At 43.2% G+C, this 22084-nt stretch overlaps 2 protein-coding genes across 3 annotated transcripts; both read left to right on the top strand.

Moving 5' to 3' along the window:
• The first annotated feature begins 341 nt into the window (after positions 1–341).
• Positions 342–11313, top strand: gspt1 (G1 to S phase transition 1). Of its 2 annotated transcripts, XM_014473543.2 has the most exons (14): positions 342–714; positions 958–1002; positions 3920–4189; positions 4264–4297; positions 4784–4861; positions 4953–5133; positions 5829–5983; positions 6077–6217; positions 6631–6724; positions 7564–7644; positions 8544–8717; positions 9458–9547; positions 9793–9961; positions 10664–11313. In XM_014473543.2, exons 1-14 carry the CDS (start codon positions 519–521, stop codon positions 10714–10716), a joined length of 1761 nt encoding a protein of 586 aa, XP_014329029.1. In that variant the 5' UTR covers positions 342–518; the 3' UTR covers positions 10717–11313. The 2 variants fall into 2 exon arrangements, with proteins under 2 accessions (XP_014329029.1, XP_023196950.1); XM_023341182.1 differs by lacking the exon at positions 958–1002.
• A 2725-nt stretch (positions 11314–14038) lies between these two features.
• On the top strand, positions 14039–19309 carry rsl1d1 (ribosomal L1 domain containing 1). The gene is made up of 9 exons (XM_023340372.1): positions 14039–14113; positions 14351–14490; positions 15648–15786; positions 15859–16007; positions 16456–16557; positions 17491–17584; positions 18305–18409; positions 18485–18643; positions 18726–19309. Exons 1-9 carry the CDS (start codon positions 14042–14044, stop codon positions 18882–18884), a joined length of 1119 nt encoding a protein of 372 aa, XP_023196140.1. The 5' UTR covers positions 14039–14041; the 3' UTR covers positions 18885–19309.
• Positions 19310–22084: the final 2775 nt, after the last annotated feature.

The following is a 22084-nucleotide window of genomic DNA, read 5'->3' as shown; positions in this document are numbered from 1 at the left end:
TTTTTTTGTAACTTTATTCAAACTCTGGAGTGAAAAATGATTTTTATCTGGTAATAAAGTTTCCACCACAGAACTCACGGCTGAAATCAGAAGGTTTGAAGCAGCATTTATGCTAAATGAATGTAATAATTATGGCCGCGGTGTCCAAGGTGCGGGTAATTTAAAAAAAGTTACTAAAATAAATAAATGAGTGAATGTATCCAGTCACTACCAGGCTGTAAAGTTACTAATGTTCTTCTGTCCGCCTCTGTAGTAAAACGCGTTGGTTTCAGTGGTGGCGCCATGCCGCCCCCTAGCGGCGCCAGCGGGACTTGCAGCTCGCTCCCAGCGCAGCGCTACTCTCGGATCCATATGTTGGTGAAAGCCAGACTGAATCGCTATGGGAACTTCACCAAGCGAGTTCCTCCGAGTCTGAACCGAAGCAGCAACTCATCGCGTCTGAACGGAACCGCAGAACCGGCCCACCTCGACTCGGAGGGCGGCCTACAAGTTGTTCAACTCCAGAAGAAGAAGAAGCTATGGACTCGAGAGACACAGCCCCGGATTCATGGGAGCAGGAGGAAGATGCCGAGGCCCCGGCTCCCGCGGCGGAGCTCCCAGCCGCCTTCGCCGCCCTCAATGTGAACGCCAAGCCGTTCGTCCCCAACGTGAACGCCCCGGTGTTTGTGCCGAGCTTCCTTCAGGCCAGCAGCGCCGGAATCCCGGCTTCAGACGGTGGGTGAACGCCAGTCAGCTGGAAGTTAGCCCAGGCTGCTAGCTCTGATGCTAACTTAGCTTTCCTGCTTCAGTTAATCAGGTTTCAGCCGCTGATCAACACGTCGGCCCGTCGCTCCGGGGCTGTTAGTGGAACAGCGATGCTGCAACACATTTACGCTCATAATTATACGTAAGATGCGACCAGGTTGTTGTTGTGGGTATTTCTGAAAGTTGTGCTTGCTGTGCTGTGTGTCCCCTCAGGTTCTCCGGAGCCAGCTGCTAGCATGGAGGTGGCGGACACAGCCGGTACGCACACCGGACTCCACATGTTCTGCGTCCATCTCACCGTCTGTCACGGTTTGGCGTGGAAGTGGGGCTCATTTCACGCATTCACACCCGGTTTTAGATCCCCGCTTGTGTTGGTGGCTGCACCTTATTTGGGTTTCTGACTCTGGACGGTCCCTGTGCATGGGGGCTACGCAGAGAAAATGATGCAACCTTGCTCTGCCCGGCTCAAAATAGACTTCCCATTGACACTTGGTGTGATGGGCGCCCTGCTGCTGGCCCTGGGGCCCCCGCCGGTTGTGTTCCTGCACAGGAATGCTGTCAGAAACTGCTGGTTCTGTCCTTCATAGGGCGATCAGTTAGAAACAGGGTTATTTTCAGTTGTAGTAATGTCACGTCAGCAGATAAATCTGTCCTTTTAAATGGCCTAACCTGTTATTTTTGTCACCAACAGCCATCCATACAGTTAGTTTTGCCCTCTGCTCACTTTCTAGTTCTCTGTTTGTCACCTTTCCTCATGTCCTCATTCAACCTCCCTGTAGTTTAAGTTTCTTTTGCCAAACATATTATTTCTGTCACTAAGAGCCGTCTGTACCAGTTAGTTCTGGTTTCTGTGTTTTAGATTCAGTTAGATCCTCGTTTTTTTGTTCCATCTGTCACCGTCCCTCATGTCACTGAATCACCCTCCCTGTAGTTTAAAAGCCAGTTTCTTTTCTTCTCCAGATTTTTCCTTTCCAGATCGATTTTATCCTCCATGCCGGTTTCAGTCCATCTCCATTTTGTCCTGTTTAATTTAATTTTCCCGCTTCCTGTCTGCATTTTGTTAATAAAACATGACAGAGGGACATTATTCCAGACCTGCCTGTTCTGATGCAGGATGAGTTTTTCTTTGAAATCCAGAGCTGGCTCATTTCTGAGTTGCTCACTTGCAGTTTGTGGAGGCTGAGAAGGAAACGTACTGAACAGTTGCAGTGACGCTCTCACCATCTCAGAGTTGCAGAAATGAGAGGCGTGTTTGGCAAAATGTCCTTTTCTTCCTGTCTTCATGAAAGACTCGCCTGCTTTTACTAGATTCTTTATGATGGCCATCAAATGATGCATAATTGTGACGTGGAAGTGAAGTTATTGATTGGGTTTTGAATAATTTTACAAATACAAACATATAGCATGCATTTATGTTCACCTGCGATTTTTAGCTTAATAAAAATTCTGATAAAGGTTTACAACACAGGATTTGACAAACAGGGAATTTTACAGGTTGTTTTTCTTTTGGATGCCAAATTATTGCCTCTGAAATAAACTGCAGCCAATTTTTGTGTTTATAATCTAAAGGACGTTTGAGGCATGAAATTGCAATAAAGTCAATTAGAGTCAGCAGTTTTAGTGGGATGTGTAGATTTACAAACTGCTAATTTGAATTGATTTTATTTAAGTTTTATGTCTCAAGCTTTCTTTAAACAAAAATCTCCTGCAGATGATTTCAGAAGCAAAAATTTAGCAAAAAAAAACAACAACTTACAAAATTAGCTTTATGTCAAATCCTGTTGAAAATTAATTTTCATAAGAATTTTATTAAGCAAAAAGCAAAAACATGAGGTTAATACAAATGAATGCCACATGAAGTGCAGCCCCTCCTCCACTCAGTTCCTTCAGACTAGCCAGCAGCAATTAGCAAACAGCTGAGCTCATTATAGGAGCTGCTGCTGGTAGAAACATTAAAGGGTTAATAGAGGAGCCATGTTGGCATGACTTCCTGGAGGCAGAGCTTCAGGAAGAGCAGGAGCTTCTTAAAGAGACAGAGGCCCAATTTCAATGTGCTAAATTAGGAAGTAAATTTTGTTATATTTGAGATGTATACCATTTTTATAACAGTTGAAGGTAGCAGTTACTTTATTATGCTACAAAATGGCTCTATGTGCCTGAAAAACATGATACCGTCCCTTTAACACACAGGTGTCAAACTCCAGTCCTTCAGTCGCTGTCCTGCAGGTTTTAGATGAGCCAAATGTACAAAACACTGGAATGAAACGGCTTCATTTCCTCCTCCTGGTGTAGATCAGTTCTCCAGAACCTTAATGACCTGATTATTCTGTTCAGGTGCAGCAGAGGCTCATCTAAATGTTACAGCACAGCGGCCCTTGAGGACTGGAGTTTGACACCCCTGACTTAACACTTTGGTTAAAGGGGCCGCTTCCTTCCTGTAAAGGAAAGAAGTGACCATATTTGGAGAAGGAGGAGAAGCTTCAGAACGATTATTTGATAGATTGTCTGCAGCAGGGATGAACGTATCGTTTATCATGTATCGTAAAAAAAGATCCTTGACTAGAGTTTTGACTTGCTGTCTTAATAAGTTCCAATTAATGTTATATATAAAAAAGTTACCATGTTTGCCGCTATGTTACAGCAAACATGGCGGCAGAAGAGGAAACGTGGGCCAGCATTGTGGGAAACACACAGTACTGTCCCTTTAAATAAGAAAATCAATTAAAATCATGAGAATAAGTTTGTTCATTAAAAAACAAGCCATGACATCATCCTCCAAACACTTCCTGTTGTCTTCTTCATCATTTCTACAAGTAGTAACATCCTGTTGTGACTCGTGTGAGAAAATTGTTCATATTGAAGTTTAGCAAAATACAGTAATTTTGATAGAGTTGAAAACTTTTTATCAAAAAGCATAATTTATCTATTTATTTATTTTTCAAAATTGGTGTGTTTCCAGTAAGCAAATTTATTCTTGTAATTTCAGTTTTGTGGTGAATAGTACAGCCGCGCCCCGCCTCACCAGGTACGGGAGCTGCAGTGACCAAAATACTTCAGAAACGTCTGTCTGCCCTTCTCTGTTAATTTGCGTTTCGTTGTGGATTCCACTTTGTTTTCCAAGTTCTGCGGTTCCGTCCGTGTTTTGACAGAAACCGTCGTCTGTGTGTGTTTCCAGCGCCAGTGGAGAACGGAAACACGGAGGCTGACATGGCGGCGGAGGAGGAAACGTGGGAGCAGAAGGAGGAGCCCGGGGGAGGCGAGGGAGGCGGCGGACAGGAGGAGTTGGGAACGGAGGGAGGCGGCGAAGAAGGCGGCGCCATGGGGAGAGAGGATGAGGAGATGATGGAGGAGGAAGAGGAGGAAATCCCCCTCCCTAAGGTGGCCCCGCCGCTGCCTGATGCTCCCAAGAAGGAACACGTAAACGTCGTCTTCATCGGTCACGTCGGTGCGTACGTTTCCTCTCTTCTTCTTCAGTTTTATTCACATAAAAGATGTTTAACTTTTGGTTTTTCGTTTCAGATGCTGGTAAATCCACCATCGGAGGGCAGATCATGTGAGTTTTCCTGATGGGTTTAATTATGGTGTTCATCCACACCAACCTGCTAAATTACACCACTGAGCGTTACATGCCACACTAAGCTAAAACCTGTCAGCCAATCACAAACCACTTCCTGTTAGGAATTAAACATGGCGCCTGGAGACTCAGAGAGGTTGAACTATTTTTAAAAACCGTGTTAGAATCTAAAGTTAATGAAACAAGACAGTCGACTGGGGATCTTGTTAAAGCAAACATGGAGGTTGAACAGCATTGAGCCTCCATGTTGGGGAGGGAAAGAAGCAACTGATCTTCCTCCTTTCGTATTGAGCAGTTAGGCTTATAAAAAACAAGTACCTGAATAAACATGATCAGTTTCCTTAAAATACCAAAACTTTCATTTAACTTGTATATTGGCTCGTCTAATTATCTAAATTTTAAATATTAAGTGATTGATAATCAGTTACATTTTTCCAAAAACTGTTTTACTCGGTGTGTTTTCAGGTACCTCACTGGGATGGTGGACAAGCGAACACTGGAGAAATATGAACGAGAGGCGAAGGAGAAGAACAGGGAGACATGGTGAGCCAGGCGCTCTCTGGGTTCTGGTTCTGGTCACATCTGGACCTTCTGGGTCTCAGCAGTAAGTGGGGATAACGGTTGGGTGTTGCAGGTATCTGTCGTGGGCTCTGGACACCAACCAGGAGGAGAGAGACAAGGGCAAGACGGTGGAGGTGGGGAGGGCTTACTTTGAGACGGAGAAGAAACATTTCACCATCCTGGACGCGCCGGGACACAAGAGCTTCGTCCCCAACATGATCGGCGGCGCGTCGCAGGCCGACCTGGCGGTTCTGGTGAGGAGCAACTCAAGTTCTGCTCAAAACATTTTGAATGGAGCAGTTAGTACATTACATACAGCTGGACTCTAGTTATCAGTGAGAAGACGTTCAAAGGCTGCTACACTGGACATTATTTAGGGGTACCAAAGTAAAAGAGGTCTAAATAGAAATGTATGCCACACTTTTCAGATTTCTGGGGGTAAATAATTGTACTTTGAGTTAATTTGCCTTGAAAACCCCCCGAAGTTTCTAGTTGGAAGGAGTTTGAAGACTTATGCAGGGAGTTGGGTGTGTTGTTATGCTAATGCTAACTGACGAATCATAAACACTAGAATGTTTTCCAACGTGGTAGATAGCCACAGCTAATATTAAAGCGCTAAATTGAACCATTTTTAGACTCACCATGTATTAATGATACGATGTGCTACAACATGGTATATCGCCCCCAACAGGATCAGGTTTGTCATTACACGTCTACCTGCACTGTTCCAGCTTTAGGAACAAACTTTCCACTCATGGTTTCAGTTTTATTGCTAATTTTGGAGAATCTAAGTAAACGTTTCCAAAGTTAACTTTTGAACTTTTTTGCTAACTATCAAGGTGGAGCTGAATGAAAAGTTAGCTCCACTGTTAGCGGTTGTGAGCTCGCCGCTGCCTGATGGTAATTAACTCTTCTGATTGTCTCACCTTGATTATCCGTCTTGTTTCAGGTCATTTCGGCCAGAAAAGGCGAGTTTGAGACGGGCTTTGAGAAGGGCGGCCAGACGCGGGAGCACGCCATGCTAGCTAAAACAGCCGGAGTTAAACATCTGATCGTTCTGGTCAACAAGATGGATGACCCCACCGTGAACTGGAGCCTAGAGAGGTGAAGGCTGTTGAACACCTGGACAATTCTACACACACAGACAGGTTGCTGTCGCCATAGCTACCCAGGTTGTCCTGTGTTGGCTTCCTGCAGGTATGAGGAGTGTAAAGAGAAGCTGGTGCCATTTTTAAAGAAGGTGGGCTTCAACCCAAAGAAGGACATCCACTTCATGCCTTGTTCTGGACTCACAGGTGCCAACCTCAAAGACCCAGTGCCCGAGTGTCCCTGGTACACGTAAGTCTGAAGGACTTCCTCTGGGAACGAAGCACCGGGTAACCATGGCAACAGAGGGTAGCCATGGCAGACAGGAAGTGACCTCAGCTAGCATTAGGGTCAAACAGGAAGCGGTTAAAATGCGGGTCGGCTCTCCATTAAAGGGCCGACGAGCGCCTTACTGGATCTGACTGGGTGGACTAAAGGCCCATTGTTATCCAACCGTACATCCAACCAATCAACCATCCATCCATTTTATAAATTATAATATTTTGGCCTCGGTTGGTTAGTTTATATTTTCTGTAGAAAACTCTAAACGATCATTTGTTGAAGCTTTGAATGTGAACAAAACTGATTAAGAGTTAATGAAATCAAATGTAACGGATCGTAAAGCAGTGAGGCAGATTAATGGCAGCCATTTTGTTTGGTTTCAGGGGTCTGCCCTTCATCTCCCACCTGGACAGTTTGCCAAACTTCAACAGATCCAGCGACGGCCCCGTCAGACTACCGATAGTGGACAAGTACAAGGTGAGGACGCTCCGGGGTCTGGAGACGCTCCTCCGTCCAGGATCACTCACACACACACACACACACACACACACACACACACACACACACACACACACACACACACACACACACACAGCCTGTCCTGTCTTGGCGCTCGTCTTGTTTTCTGTCCTGGAAGACGTTCAGAAACACTCTGGGTTCATCTGTGCAGCTTTGGTTTCTGCAGCTGCATCGGTAACCAGCCTGAACTGGAGTTAATGGGATTAGAGTTCAGTAAACTGGGAACTGCTGGACTTATACTTGGAGACAAGCTGTGAGCCGAGCTGAGGAGGAACAAACATGTCTGCTGATTTTAAACGTAAATAAGTCTCTAAATTAGGAAAAATTAGAAATTATCCAAACATTTCTGTGCAGTCTATTAGACGAGTCACAATTAGCAATAAATCAATAAATCACATAATAAATTAAAATCAATCATTTCCATTAGCATGATTTATCGTTTTCCTCTTTCTACTGAAAACTGGATGACAAAAGTTTCAGTCTGGATTTTTTGTCTCAAATCATTTTTTGAAGGATAATTTTGTTTAGACTCATAATTGATTTTATTTGTTGTTTCTGTTGTTAATTCATTTCAGGTATTTAAAATGTCTTCCAGTTAAAGTGTTAAATGTTTATTAGAGAATTTGTTCCTGCATTATTATTATATCAGTGTTCTCAGAACAACGATATTATCGTTAATCACGATAACTTCTGGGACGATGTATCGTCCAGTAACATCAGTCTTGGTTCATTCCTGCAGAGACGACTGGCTGCATTTGTTACTATTCTTATTGTGATTTTCTTTGTGTGTCTTTCAGGACATGGGGACGGTGATCCTGGGGAAGCTGGAGTCCGGCTCCATCAGTAAAGCTCAGCAGCTGGTCATGATGCCCAACAGGGTGAGGAAAACTCGCATCAACCTCCTGAAGCGAGGAGAACGGCTCGGAAAAGCAGAATGAACTGACTAAACCAGTTCATCTGAGTCTTGGTGGTTGAAGGTTATCTGGATTCTCGTAGTTCAGAGTGATGTCAGCGCGCCCAGGGCGGCCATCTTGTTTATTAATTATGAGATAAAAGTTGCAATTTTATCAGAACGCCAATAACAAAAATAACAACAAATTACAGTGAGGAATGTTGAGCTTCTAATGTTTTAGTTTTACAAAAAAGGAAATATTTCATCTTTTATCTCATCTACATCAGATTATTACTATTATTATCAGAAACAATTTAGATTTAAATGATTTAAATTGATGACCTTTCCTCATTTAAAAATGTTTTTCCGGTAAAATTGTGTCTTTATTTGCTAATATTATGACAATTTCCTCAGAATTAAACAGAAATTGTCGTAGCCAGAGAAGGCATGACTGAAATATTTAGTGAGAAATAAAATTGGATCTGGTATGAAAAATATGACATTTTTAAGCCCTACATTAAAATTTAGAATATTTACAGAATGTTGAGTGGAAGGAAAAAGTGTGGCAGGAAAACCTGAATTGAAAAGATTTTCAGTCAAAATTCATTGAAGAAGTTGACCAGGATTGGACTGAGCCTGGAGTCAGACCATCTAGATCCAGAGGGATCCAGAACCGGGCTGCTGCAGGTCCAGACTGAAGTCTCTACTGCTGGTTCTGGTTCTGATCCACTGAAATTCAAGCGAAAGGAGCCCAGATCCGGAACTGGGAGCAGAATCCTGACCTTTGTGGTTAAAATCTTTGTAAATCCAGATGATTTTTTCCTGGTGCTGACCGGTCCCATCCGGGCCGAGCCGGACTCAGCAGCAGCCTGGTTGTTGTTGCAGCACACGGTGGAGGTTCTGAGCCTGCTGAGCGACGACGTGGAGACGGACGACGCCGGGCCGGGGGAGAACCTGAAGCTGCGGCTCAAAGGAATAGAAGAAGAGGAGATTCTGCCCGGCTTCATCCTCTGCAGCCCCGACAACCTGTGCCACTCGGGCCGCACCTTCGACGCTCAGGTGAGCCCAGAACCGGCCAGAACTGGCCAGAACCGCCCAGAAGACCTGAGTGAAGAGAGGAGAGAAAATCATTTCAGTTTTCCACTTTATGTTACAAACTTTCCAAACTCTGTCTGCCAAATTCTCCTCACAGTACGACAACGTGGAAAAAGGTTTTAAAGATTCTTCTGAATTTATTTTAAAAGTAATAAATCACATTTACAGAAGTTTTCACAGTTTTTCTTGATATTTTGTTGATTCATGTTTGGCAGAAATTTTGCATTCTGCTGATTTTTATTTGACCCGATTCTGTACATTAAAAAACATTCATAAAAATGTCAATAATTAAATTCCATTTTAACATAAGAAAATCAACGTTTTATTGCCTAAAAGATAATAAACATTTTATCTCTGTATCCTGTTAATATCTGGATCTAAGGAATATTTTAGCAATCAATTTTTCCATCAATTAATCAATAATTCTGATGATTAATTTATTATTTTGATTATTGGATAAAAAAAAATCTCATTCTGCAAACTTTTCATTAAACCATTTGAGCGTTTTTATACAAAATTAGAAATATATTAAAATATGTAAAAAATAAATAAATCACTTTGTTTATAAATAATAAAATCAACATTTTATTTCCTTTTATGGTCGTTGATTATCGGGTGGATTTGGAGCGTCGGTGGTCTTGGCGGTTGTCATGGAAACCGGCTGCAGTAAAGCGTGCTGAATGTGTGTAAATGTTTTCCCACAGATTGTCATCATTGAGCACAAGTCCATCATTTGTCCCGGTTACAACGCGGTGCTGCACATCCACACCTGCATCGAAGAGGTGCAGATCACGGTGAGTCGCCGCGTCCTGATTGGCTCCTTCCAGTCAGCAAGACGCTTTCTCATTGGACGGGTTTTCTGTCGCCGCAGAAATCCTTTCAGTTTCAGTAGAAAAACTGCTCAGATCTGTGATAAAAAACGACCAAATTAGCTTCAAACACAAAGCAGATGCTCATTTTTTGATAAATTTATGTCACTGGGCAATAAATTGATTTTATTGATCAATCAAGTTTTTTTAATTTGAACTTGTGACTCCAGGCGCTGATCTGCCTGGTGGATAAGAAGACGGGCGAGAAGAGCAAGACGCGGCCGCGCTTCGTGAAGCAGGACCAGGTGTGCATCGCCCGGCTGCGGGCCGCCGGCGTCATCTGCTTAGAAACCTTCAAGGATTTCCCCCAGATGGGACGCTTCACTCTGAGAGACGAAGGTGAGACGCCGTCGGCCATTTTGAAGCCGTTTTCAGGTCGCTTCATGTGAAGCCGGATTCATGACCTTCAGGCTGGAAATGGAAACTTTCAGGTTTAGATAAAATGTCAATTAAAGGCAGAAATGTTTCCCGCCGGTAATAATTATCTCATTAGTCACCAAACCTACATCCTGGACTGAGAGGAATTTGGTTTTGCCTTCATACAGTCACTGATCTCCATCACTGGATCTTAATGTTTGGCTCAGAGAAATTAGACACAAAACTTTAAGGAACCTGCTGGTCAGAACCAAAAACATAAAACCTGCAGACAAATAGTTCACAAACTGTTAAATTAACCTGCAGTTGATTATATTCCTTATCTGGTCAGAGACTTTTGATTATTTAGAGGAAGGGAGAAGAAGAAATGGAGAAAAAAATCAAAGACAAAATGAAAAATAGAGGTAAAAATGGGGGAAAGAGAAGAAGGAAAAAAAACTTTAGATGATCCAGTTGAATTATTTAGGTTTTATTTTGTTAAAATATGTCCATAAGTTTAAATCTGGAAACGTTTTGGGTTTTGGAAACATTTTTCTGGTTGTTGATGGTGGAGGTTCATCATTTGGCTCAGAGATGGTGTCCTAGCGCAAGTAACGCTGTGTTGTGGTCATTCCTGCCATCATGTGAAGGTTTGTGACCTTTGACCTCCGTGGTTCTGCTCTGCAGGGAAAACGATCGCCATTGGCAAAGTGCTGAAGCTGGTTCCAGAGAAGGACTAAACGCGGCGGCGCCGGCATGCATGGAGTTCCTCCACCCGTTACCGGGCGGAGAAACGGCGCCAGACCCAACAGCCACTCTCTCTCTCTGTTTAAAAACACAACATTACTGAAGAGAAGAAGAAGAGCGAGGAGGAAGAGGAGCAGGAGGAGGAGGAGGAGAGGAATCATGTCACGTGAAGAAAAAGAAAACGAGACTGAATCAGTTTTTATGAACATTATAGAATGAGAGCCCAAGTCCAGAGTGTCAGCTTTCTCATATTGAGAGCTCAGCTATGCCACTAATGTAGCTACACGCCCCCACCCCGTCACCATGGTTACGCTGTTGGCTGGACGCCATGTTTGGTTTTAGGATGGAGGTGGACGATGTCTAGTTCCTGCAGAAGCACCAGAGTTAGCTCGGTGTTTCAGGAGTCCTGCAGATGCGTTGATCTGATTTTAGGGAAAGTTGCACCAGATCTTTAGTTTGGTTCTCTGGGTTGTCTGGACCGGGCTCACACACAGTTCTGCTGCTGATCCCAGGATGGAAACATGCTCACATAAACAGGCGCACAGAGCTGTTACATTAATCCAGTCTGAAAATAAATGGTCAACCTGAAACCACGGCCTGTTTGTTATTTACTCACTGAAAACGTCGTTGAAAATCAACGTTTCTGATGTTTTACCCTCAAAAACAAACCTGGAGCGTTTGAGAAATCCTTCAGTCTCCATGGCAGCCATTCAGCTGTCTGGGTGGACCTAGCCCCGCCTCCGAGGTGCAGCTCCTCCTCCACTCAGCTCCTTCAGACTAGCCAGCAGCAATTAGCAAACATCAGCTGTGCTCATTATAGGAGCTGCTGCTCAGAGCAACACTAGTAAAAATGTTAAAGGGTTAATAGAGGAGCCATGTTGGCATGACTTCCTGGAGGCGGAGCTTCAGAAAGAGCAGGAGTTCTTAAAGAGACAGAGGCCCAAATTTAATTCATTAAATCAAAATTTCTTTTAAGTTATATTTTAAGTATATTTAGCATTTTATAGCAACTGAAGGTAACATAATTACTTGATTATGCTATAAAATGGCACCATTGAAAACACATAATGCTGGCCCTTTAAAAAACTCCCAGCTGAAATGTTTGCACTAAATATGAGTTCATATTATAAAACTAAAAACTGTGTCAATACAGTAAGAAAAGTTATTTTTCATGTTTCATTGTTTCTCATTTTATTCAAGTATATTGTGATGTGAACATCAGCCATCAGCTAGTAATCCTGTTCTGGGATCGATTGGTAGTGTCTCCATCCTCCACTAGAGGGCGTGCGCTTCATCTCCAGCACAAAGGAACCAAGTACACCTCGCTGCAAACGGGAATCTGACATGTTGTTGCTTTCCTGATCCTGATATAATTGGCAATAAGCAGGAATATATAAACGACTTGATAAAGTATTTAATGTACCAAATATTGCATCCAACAAATAGAAAAACAAAACTTTTCCCACTTATTTCATTATACAGTGTACCATAAATTAGTTTATTTTCAGCAGTATTAATTTACACAACTGTTTTCCATATTGAATTTTTTTCTATTTTTTCATATTGTATTAAGTTTTTTTGCTTACTGTCCTTTTATTTTTTATATTCAGAATTTAAGTTGTTTCTTTAATGTCACTTTTAATTAGACATTGATTTATTTTCTCTTCTATTGAGCAGATATTAATTTGTTACATTGTATAATCAAATAAGATCTGTTTATTTAGTTGCTGAATGAAACAGTTGGCACATGAAAAACTTTATCAAATCATTTATTTATTCCAGTTATGACAGGATTTGTCCTCCATACCTGAGACAAAATAAAATTCCAAAAGTAGTAACGCAGAGTAACTTTAATCTGATTACTGGAATGGGAATAGTAACGCTGTAGATTACTCGTTACCAATGTTGTATAGTAACGAAGTAAAAATACTTCACTACTTTACTTAAGTATATTTTGGAGTACTTCATACTTTCCTGGAGTATGAAAATTTTTGATGACTTTCACTTTTACTTCACTATATTTCCGAACTTAATTGCGTACTTTTACTCCGATACATTTTCAATGTGTGGTTTAGTTACTCGTTACAAAAAAGCGAGAGAGAGAAACAAAGTGTTTTGACCCCACCTACTGATTAGCAAGTAGCAAGTAGGCTACTGAACAAAGTCGGTAGCCTACTTGCCTGGGCTTGTTCATCACCACCTCCAATAGGTTACACCTGTTTCGCTTCTCCCATTAAACACAAAGCAAGTCTCGCAATCAGCAGCAGCCACATGGAGGAGGAGACGGAGACCACAACGACTGCAACTACGTCGGACACGGCTCCATGGGAACCACCAGCTGGTGATAGGGTGACCAGACGTCCTCTTTTTCCCGGACATGTCCTACTTTTCAGACCTAAAAAGATGTCCGGGGGGAATTTAAAAATTGTCCGGGATTTTGGTCAATTGCCTCAAAACACATTACATAGCTTACAGTGCATTGTAGGGCACGGCGCTGCGTGTCACGTAATCCCTGAGCCGCGTCAGTGGGCAGCATCTCCCCCCACCCCCCGCTCCAAAGTTTTCTGGGTTTTTTTTTTTTTTGCATAATGACCAGTTGTGTGCACCACCTATTGACTGATTCACTGATTTGTGAAGTAGAGTAATCGTAACAGATCTTTTTCTTCATGTTGGCCGCATTTTCTGTACTATTTATTTTTCTCATTTTCAGCACTGACCTTACTTGAAGGGAAAACTTAAGGCTTACAAAAACTTTGTATTTTCTGTCCTGGAGGGTTTACTAAGAAGCTGGTTCAGTTGTAAAGCAGGTTAAGTTAACCTTGTGCTATAGGTAAAGCACCTAATTTTCTTAACTAAATGATGGCTGCAGGTATATCTATTAGCAGGTTTAATTTTGCCTGCACTTGGTTGTGTACATTATTTTAAGTGTATTTGACAAGTTTACCAAAATATAAAAAAAGTCATTCAAACTGCATTTGCTTTGTTTTACTTTTTACTTGTACTTTTCATTACATTACTTGAGTACATCCATTTTTACAGTAATTTCCATACTTAGGTACAAGAAGTTTCAGATACTTTAAGACTTTAACTCAAGTAACATTTCAGTCAGTGACTTGGACTTTTACCAAAGTCATATTTTGGAGAGGTACCGATACTTTTACTTGACTCTGAGATTTCAGTACTTTATACCACACTGCTCGTTACTGAAAAGGCGGTTGGATTAGAGTAGCGGTACCTGTTTTTTTGTCATGCGCTTTTCTACTGATAAAGTTCCACTTTGTATATCGTGACGTAGACCTAACTGCCTCCTCACTGCGCATGCGCAGCCTCGGCACACGTGAAGCAGGCAGCATGGCAGAGAACAGAGAAGTACCGTTGGACCGGGCTCAGGTAAGGGTTTATCTCTGGTTACTTAGCGGTTCTACCAGAACCCGAGGAGCGACTTCTGGGCCTCCGGTCGGGTTCTGGACGGGACCCGACCGGAGGTCCCGCAGAGGAAGACCGAAACCCGATCTTCCTCTGCGGGTTCCGGCTAGCTGGATGCTAGTTAGCCGGCTACCTAGCCGTCTCTCCGCCACCTCCAGCTGTTTACTGCCGGCTTCAACTAAACTCGCCTTCGCCTCCCAGGTGAAGAAGGCCGTCCAGGCCCTGCAGGCTTTCCTGAAGTCAAAGTCCAGCGGAGATGTTCTGCTGCTGGATGACAGCCAGCCGATCAGCCTGCTCTTCACCCTGTGGAAGATCCCCAGACAGACGCAGACCATCCGCATGTGAGTGCTGGTGGTGGGAGGTTTGCTAACGGGGAGTAAAATGTTCATCTGCAGTTTGTTTGGTCGGTCAGAGTCGATGTCAGTGTTGAGAGGGCAGATATATCGGTTATGGGTCATAACAGCGATATTAATATCGGCCAAAGTTTTTCTGTCTGTGAATCCGTATTAAAATGTTTAGAAATGGTGTAAAACAGGAAGGGATGTTTGACTAATTTTCCTGTAGTTTCCTCTCCGTCGCTGCAGGCTACATACATTGTGTTGTTGAAATTGGTCATTTAAAGTTTTAATGTAAACAAATGGGAAGAAATATTTTGTTTCTAAAGTTCTAGTGCGACGTTTTCAAACAAAGTAATTTAATGTGGGGTTGCAGCGATTGTAGTTTTCTGGCCGATCACTGAAAGTTTAGACATTGTTGTGTTTTGGTTTGTTTTTGTATGAAAAGTTGCTCAGTGTAGCAACAAAGGCAACATTCACCCGGAGGCGAATGCACCCAACGTTTTCATGTCAGTCTGATCGGCCCAAGTCCGATCATTTCACCCCCAAAAAAGTTCTGATCTGTTCCACTTCCATTTGGGAAACTAAAGCAGATGGTTTTCGGAGCATCTGGAGTCTAAACACTGGTGTCGAATTTTATCCGACTTTTCTGTCGTTGACGTGAAACATTCGTCATAATTCAGCAGCAGAATAATCCAGACGGTGAATCTGTAAACAATGACTGAAAATGACAACCAGTCTGAGTCAGTGAACGCATCACATCCCAACCCCCCCAGTCCTGGTCCGACTCCAAGCAGAACCGGGTCAGAAGCTTTCTGTCAGCTCTCTTCATCTGCTGACCATCTGCTCTCAACAACCTTAAAGTCCATCCAGAGATGGCGGCCATCTTTACTGCCATAAACAGACGCTGCTGGGGGACGGCTGCGTTGTTCTTGGGTCGCTTCCGGGTCAGAACCGTTCACAACCACACAGTAAAAAAAATGATTTCAGCAAAAGATCATAGTTGAGCTTCAAGAGCTGCTGGGTGAATGTAACCAATTCCTAATTTTAATGTCATTTATTGGTTAATAAAACAGTTTTTTTGTGTTTTCAGTTTGAATGTTGCACAGATCAGAACTGAATCAGGTTTAAATGATGGTAAAGTTTTCCGTCTCTGTTCTCAGTCCTCTGCCTCACGGCCAGCGCTCCGACACCGACGAGGTTTGTCTCTTCACCAAAGACGAGCCCAGAATGACGGCGGAGCAAACCCAGAGGTTCTACAAGAAGCTGCTGGAGGAGCGGGGCGTCACTAACGTCTCAGAGGTGCTTCAGGAGCTGCAGGCTAAAGTAAGTACACCCTCACCGGGTTTTCTAACTGAATGTTTCTTTCTTTAGATCATCCCACTTAAAACCCTGAAGACGGAGTACAAGCCGTACGAAGCGAAGCGGCGGCTGCTGGGAAACTTCGACATGTTCCTGTCTGATGCGCGGATCCGCCGCCTGCTGCCGTCGCACCTGGGGAAACATTTCTACAAGACCAAGAAGTGAGTTTCCTGATGTCTGTTCTTTCTCACCTTTGACCTTTTATTTAAGGCTTCAGCTAAAGACTGTCTGAGTAATCAGTTATCCTGATGATTAATTTATTTGGAGCTGAAACCATTAATCAATTATTTCAACGATGCAGAATTAGAAACACATGAAAGGATGCTAAGAAATAAAAAATGTATTGACTGTTTCATCAATCAGTTAATCAGGATTATTATGATCAATAGTTTCTGCTTCAGGTCCGAACGGGTCGACCTGTCAGAACGGCCCAGTTCAAAGTTCTAGTGAGAAACATAAATAAAGATGGATTGGTTCATTATTTCAGTTTTACTGTTTATTTTAACTTTATGATTAATTGATTATTTCTAATCATGATTAATCGCGATCAATCGGTTATCGATTTGTTGCAGAGACGAGCAGTAAACGTGTTTTCTGTGTTTTTCCCAGAATGCCGATCTCCATCGACCTGCAGAGCAACAATCTGGGCCGAGACGTCCAGCGGCTCGTCCAGGGAACCAGACTGACCATCACCAACAGAGGCTGCTGCAGGTCCGACCCGACCCGACCCGACCCGCTCTCATTAGAACCACAGTATCCTGCAGGTCCAGACTGGTTCAGCTCAGTCTGGATCAGTTCAGATCGGTCCTGGTTTTGTTGGTTCTGGTTCTGACAGTCAGGACCAGGTCCAGACTGGTTCTGATTGGCCCGGGGGTCCAAACATGGAGCCTGTCTCTAACGCTTCGACACAAACATCAGTTGATTTAATCCCAGATTATCTCTGGGATTAAATCAGACTAAAGGTTTAATGTTTCAGCTCCGTTGGATTAATGAAGGTTTTTCTGGAAATGAGTTTAAAGTTCAGCTCAGTTTACCTGGAGTTTCTAACCTGAGCTTCAGTAAAATGTTTTCCCCTCTTGCCCCACAGCATGATGCTGCCACTACCGTACTGTACAGTTAGGATGAAGCAAACGTTTTCTGATGTAACGATGCTGATTCTGTCCAGACATTTCAGTTTTATGTTCATCAGACCAAAACTCTGGACTACAATCAGTTTATTCTCAGTAATGACTTCTTCCTCTCTGAGCCAGTAATGATGCATTGTGGGTAACGGGGATGTTCCCTGGCGTTGTTTTTCAGCTGCTTCCATGATGAATATAGTTTTATAATAATTAAATGTGGAGCCTTCGGGACCAATAATGATCCAGAAATCTTTGCTGATTTATTCATGATGTCATCCACCGGCGCTGTGAATGGACCAATCAGGAGCTTCCAGAGCTGTGACATCATGTTTATATTTGCAGAAAATTATAAATTAAAAAAATTCTGTCGTTTAGCTGATAGAAATAATAGTTTGAGCTAAAAACCTGACTGGTGATGTTTCTGGGTGTATGTAAACTTGTGGCCTCTTCCTGTTTCTGGGTGTATGTAAACTTGTGGCCTCTTCCTGTTTCTGGGTGTATGTAAACTTGTGGCCTCCCGCAGCATGGCGCACGTCGCTCACTCCAACATGACGGCAGACGAGGTGACGGAGAACGTGGAGGCGGCGGTCCGGACGGTGGCCGCCAAGCTGCGGATGGTGAGTCAAAGGTCAAAGGTCAGAGGCGAACTGCTCCCTCCGGCCCAGAGGGGGCAGCGCTGAGCCCAAGTGACGCAGAATGAAACTGAAATGTCACAATTTGGACAGAAAAACTTAGAGATGGAAGCAATTCAGAAAATTCATCTTATATTTTTGAAGGGAGATTTTATTTAGACTTTATATTCCATTTATTTCTTGTTTTTGGTTTCTGCGTTTTAATTTTTGATATTTAAAATGTCTTCCAGTTCTGAAAAGTTCTTAAAATGAAAGTTTATTAACTCTCTTTATGCCATTATCAGAATGGTGTTAAATGTTTATTGTAGTTTATAGTTTATTGATCTTTGAGATTAATAAACTGTTCTTGCATTATTATACCATTATTACCATTACATTACTGGGAAATGGTCTCAAAACAACATTATTATGGTTTATCGTGATCATTGTTATGGAGACATTTCTACATTTCAAATCCTCCTGAGTTTTGAATCTGCAATGATGTAGAAAATGTAGAAATCAGATTTTATTCACAAAACTAAAATATTGTGTGCTTAGATTAATACTGAGCAGTTTAAAAAAATGTCTTCACTTTAATTGTTTTGGCCTGTTGTCATTAATTTCTTCTGGAAAATACTTTTGTTTCTGTTTTTAGCAGAATTTATTGAACAAGTTTAGAAACTTGAGAGAATCTTCATTTGTTCCTTTTTGTCTCTGTTGTGACAGAAAGGACCAATCATGAAGCTGATCCACCTGAAGAGTCAGAGTTCAGTGGCGTTGCCCATCTACACGTCCGACCTGAGCCACGTCAGCGTGCTGCGAAGATCCAAGGTCAGATAAAAATGATGTTCACAAAAATAAGAGATTTATTTTCTAACCAACCAGCAACATGTCTGTGACGTTCAGGAAAATTCAAAAACAAAGAAGGTGAAGAAGAACGAGGCGGGAGATGAAAAGCAAAAAGAAACAACAAAGGAACAGAAGAAGAAGAAACAGAGGGAGGAGGAAGAGGAGATCCCACAGCTGGTTCCCATAGAAACGCCCAGCAAAAGACCCAAAATGGAGGTCGGAGTTTCCTCCTTCCTCTGCAGCATCTGCAGTCTGACGTCTTCACCAAGTTTATCGATTTTATTTTCTCATCTTTCAGAAATCGACCAGGAAGAAACCGATGCAGAAACCAACCAAACCTGCCGCAGCAAAGAAGGTCACCACGGGGTCAAAGGTCACCAAGGCTTCAATCAAAGCAACCAGGAAGACCGGCAAGGTGGCGCAGAAAGGAAGGAGAAAAATCCCTAAAGGGAAATGATTCTCCTGCACAGACTGACCGAGTTCACAGGATCTGATTCAGTTTCTGTTTGATTTGTATCCAAATCATCGAGTTATTAAATATGTCAACTGAGAAAACCTTCGACGTTTCTTCGTTTTCTGAAGGTCTGAAAATATCAGCATCTGATTCAGTTCCCTGTTTAAAGTTTGAACATCTTTGAGTTTGCAGAAATGAAAAAACATTTTTGTTTTTATTGAAATGACAGGAGATCAGAAATCAGAATGTTGATCATATTTAACTGAACCTGAGAAGAAATTAGAAAGTTTTCACTCAACATTTAGTATTTTCATTTGTTTCTTGCAGGTTTTATAAGAGATGCTGATGTTTGTACCGTAGAGGAGAAAATAAAGCTCAGTTTTCTGTTACTGGTTTAAATGTTAGAATAAATGTTTGTTGTTTTTGGATCATGCATCTCAATATTTGTGTAATTTATGAAATGAGAAACTAATCTGTGATGACGTCACGGCGACAGCCAGAAAAACCAGAGTGGCGGGTTCATGACCTCACTTCCTGTTCCAGAAATACCGCGGTATTAATCCGCGGAGGGGGCGGGGCCACGATTTTAGCTGAGTCATCTTCTGATCAGACAGATCTATTCAAATCAGAACCATGGAGCCTCCAGCCGGGCTTCCGGACCGACTCTGGATCAGGGGTGGCCAAAGTGGGGCCCGCGGGCCGCTTAGGGCCCCTGGCCTGATTGTTTGTGGCCCCAGGCTTCAGCTCAGGTTGATACAGATTTGTTCCTCCAGCTCGGATGTTTGATGTACATTAAGACGTTTTATTTTTATTTAGGACAAAATTATCACAGGCAAAGTAAAATATTTTATGATAGAAAATATTTGCGACAGCACCAATTATTTTTAGATAATCAGGTTTTTGTTTTCTCCTCGTCTATCCGATGACTTTTACCCTGAAGGAAACTTTTCTGCACTCAGATCTGCTTTAGATTCATTTGGCTAAATCCAGCAGCTCCATAAATCCTGACTTTATTGTTCACAACTGACTAAATTTTGTTCAAAGTAGCATTTCAGGTCTACAGTGAACCGTCGCTATATCGCGGTTCACCTTTCTCGATCTCGCTGCTTCGTGGATTTGCATCGTGCATTGCGTTCTGCATTCTGATTGGCTAAACAGTCTCTCCGCTTCTTCTCTACCTGTGTGGCAACAACGTTGCGGTTTAATATGTACACCTACGTAAAACAGCTTGCCAGATTTAACATAATCAATGGTGGCATGTCGGTTTATAAGAATCTTTTTGCCCAGAAGAACAAAGAGCGACAGCAGCTACCGATAACTATGTTCTTCTCTCTAAGAAACCCACCTGCACCGCGGGCTTTAGAAGAAAAAACCGCTACAGAGCGGAGTCAGGATGCAGCGGCTCAGTCAGAGAGCAGTGAAATACATGATAGTCACTATTTGTCCTACTGTACTTTGTTTTGTTTTTCATAATAATTTTTTATTTTCTCCCGTTCTAATCCAATAACTCGGGTCGCGGTGGGGCGGCGCTGATCTCCGCAATTCGGGCAGGGAATCCGCTTTCAGTTCATATTAAAATTATTATTTTACAGTACAGTAGTTATTTGTAAAAAGAAAAAAATGTTTATACAGTACTTTTTATTTGTTAAACAAATGTTTGGGCCTGTAAAAAGGTTTTGTTCTTTGGTTTCAATGTATTATGGAGTATTTTATTGTATAATAATAGTAAAAAAATAAAGGTTCCTACTTCGCGGATTTTGCCTACTGCGGTTCTTTTTGGAACGGAACCTCGCGAAAAACGAAGGTTCACTGTACATGGAACAACTCACATGTATAAAATAAATTTTTATTTTATGCGAGGAGCAGCCATATTGAATCACAAAGTCGCTCTTATTATTCGTAACTGGAGTTCATCAAAGTTGCTCCCAGTTTCCCAGTGGAAAATCTGACTGGAGGGCGTTCCAGTTGATTTTTCATAATTTTCCAGTTCAGAGTTCAGCTGGAACAAAGCATGATGGTCTCTGCTGGTTGACCTTTGGGCTGATGATGGTCTCTGCTGGTTGACCTTTGGGGTGACTGCGGTCATGGGTCATGATGTCCAGGTTTGACTCCGCCTCCTGCTCAGTGACTGACGGATGGATTGATGGAGGGAAACAAACTTGTCTGTCTTATGTTACCAGCTGGCGCTGCGTGCGGTGGCGTGGAAACGGCTGTTCTCGGTGCGCCTGTATCAGGTGACGCAGCTTTTGTCCAGCAGGGAACAGCTGGTGCTGGTGAAACCAGCGGCTCTGTGTCCGTCAGCGCTGCTGTGTGGATGACTGACGCTGAATGAAAGCAGATGATGACAAGCGGCTCTCCGAAGCCCTGCCTCCAGTCTGCGGCTGCGCCGGTCCTTCTGGAGTTACCGGCTTGTGTTCCCGGGTTACTGGTGATGCAGACGGTGTTGCTCTTCCATGGGAGCGGAACCAGTCCAAACGGACCGACGGAACAAGAGGATTTCTCAGGACGCCATGGAGGAACCTGATGGACTGTCGCCTGAGGATCAGAGCCTGTGCTCAGACCAGCGCTCAGCAGGTCCAGCATGGGCCTTCCTCCACAAGCCCATCATCTCCATGGTGATGGGGTCTCTGATGTCCGCGGCGGGCGCCCTGCTGCTCCTGCTCCGCTCAGCCGGGGTGAGCGGCGCGTCCCGGCCCGTGGCGTCGGCCTGCCTGTCCGTAGGGCTGATGTTCGTGGCGGTGGGCCTGGTGTGGATCCCCGTCCTGAAGGAGAAGCGCCGGCGGAGACGCCTCAGCTGGGGGCTGGAGGACGAATGTTGAGGCCTCTGGGGTCGGCCGGGTTTCCTTCCAGCTTTAAGGATCTACCGGGTCCAGGGGAGGATCTACAACATGCTGGGTGTTGTTTCATCTACTTTGGGTCCATCTTCAGGTTCTGCAGCCTGGAACTGGAGGACATGAGTCTGAGATGAAGAGTAGGGCTGAGCTGCTTTTCTTCTAGGATTAACCTATAAGTGGCGCCACCCAGTGGTGGCCTCAGCTCACCATCGAGCTTAATGTCTTCAACTGGGCGCCGCATGAAGCAGATCAGCCTGGTTCTCCAGCGCCGTAGAGGATTTAGAAAGAGTTCCTGCACTGATGCCACATGATGCCTCCTAACTTTAACTATATTAATCATAATAAAAAATAATAATCCTAAAAAAATAA

This window comes from Xiphophorus maculatus, chromosome 10 (assembly GCF_002775205.1).
Source record: "Xiphophorus maculatus strain JP 163 A chromosome 10, X_maculatus-5.0-male, whole genome shotgun sequence".
NCBI classification, from domain to species: domain Eukaryota; kingdom Metazoa; phylum Chordata; class Actinopteri; order Cyprinodontiformes; family Poeciliidae; genus Xiphophorus; species Xiphophorus maculatus.
This window is presented reverse-complemented; position numbering and strand designations above follow the sequence as displayed.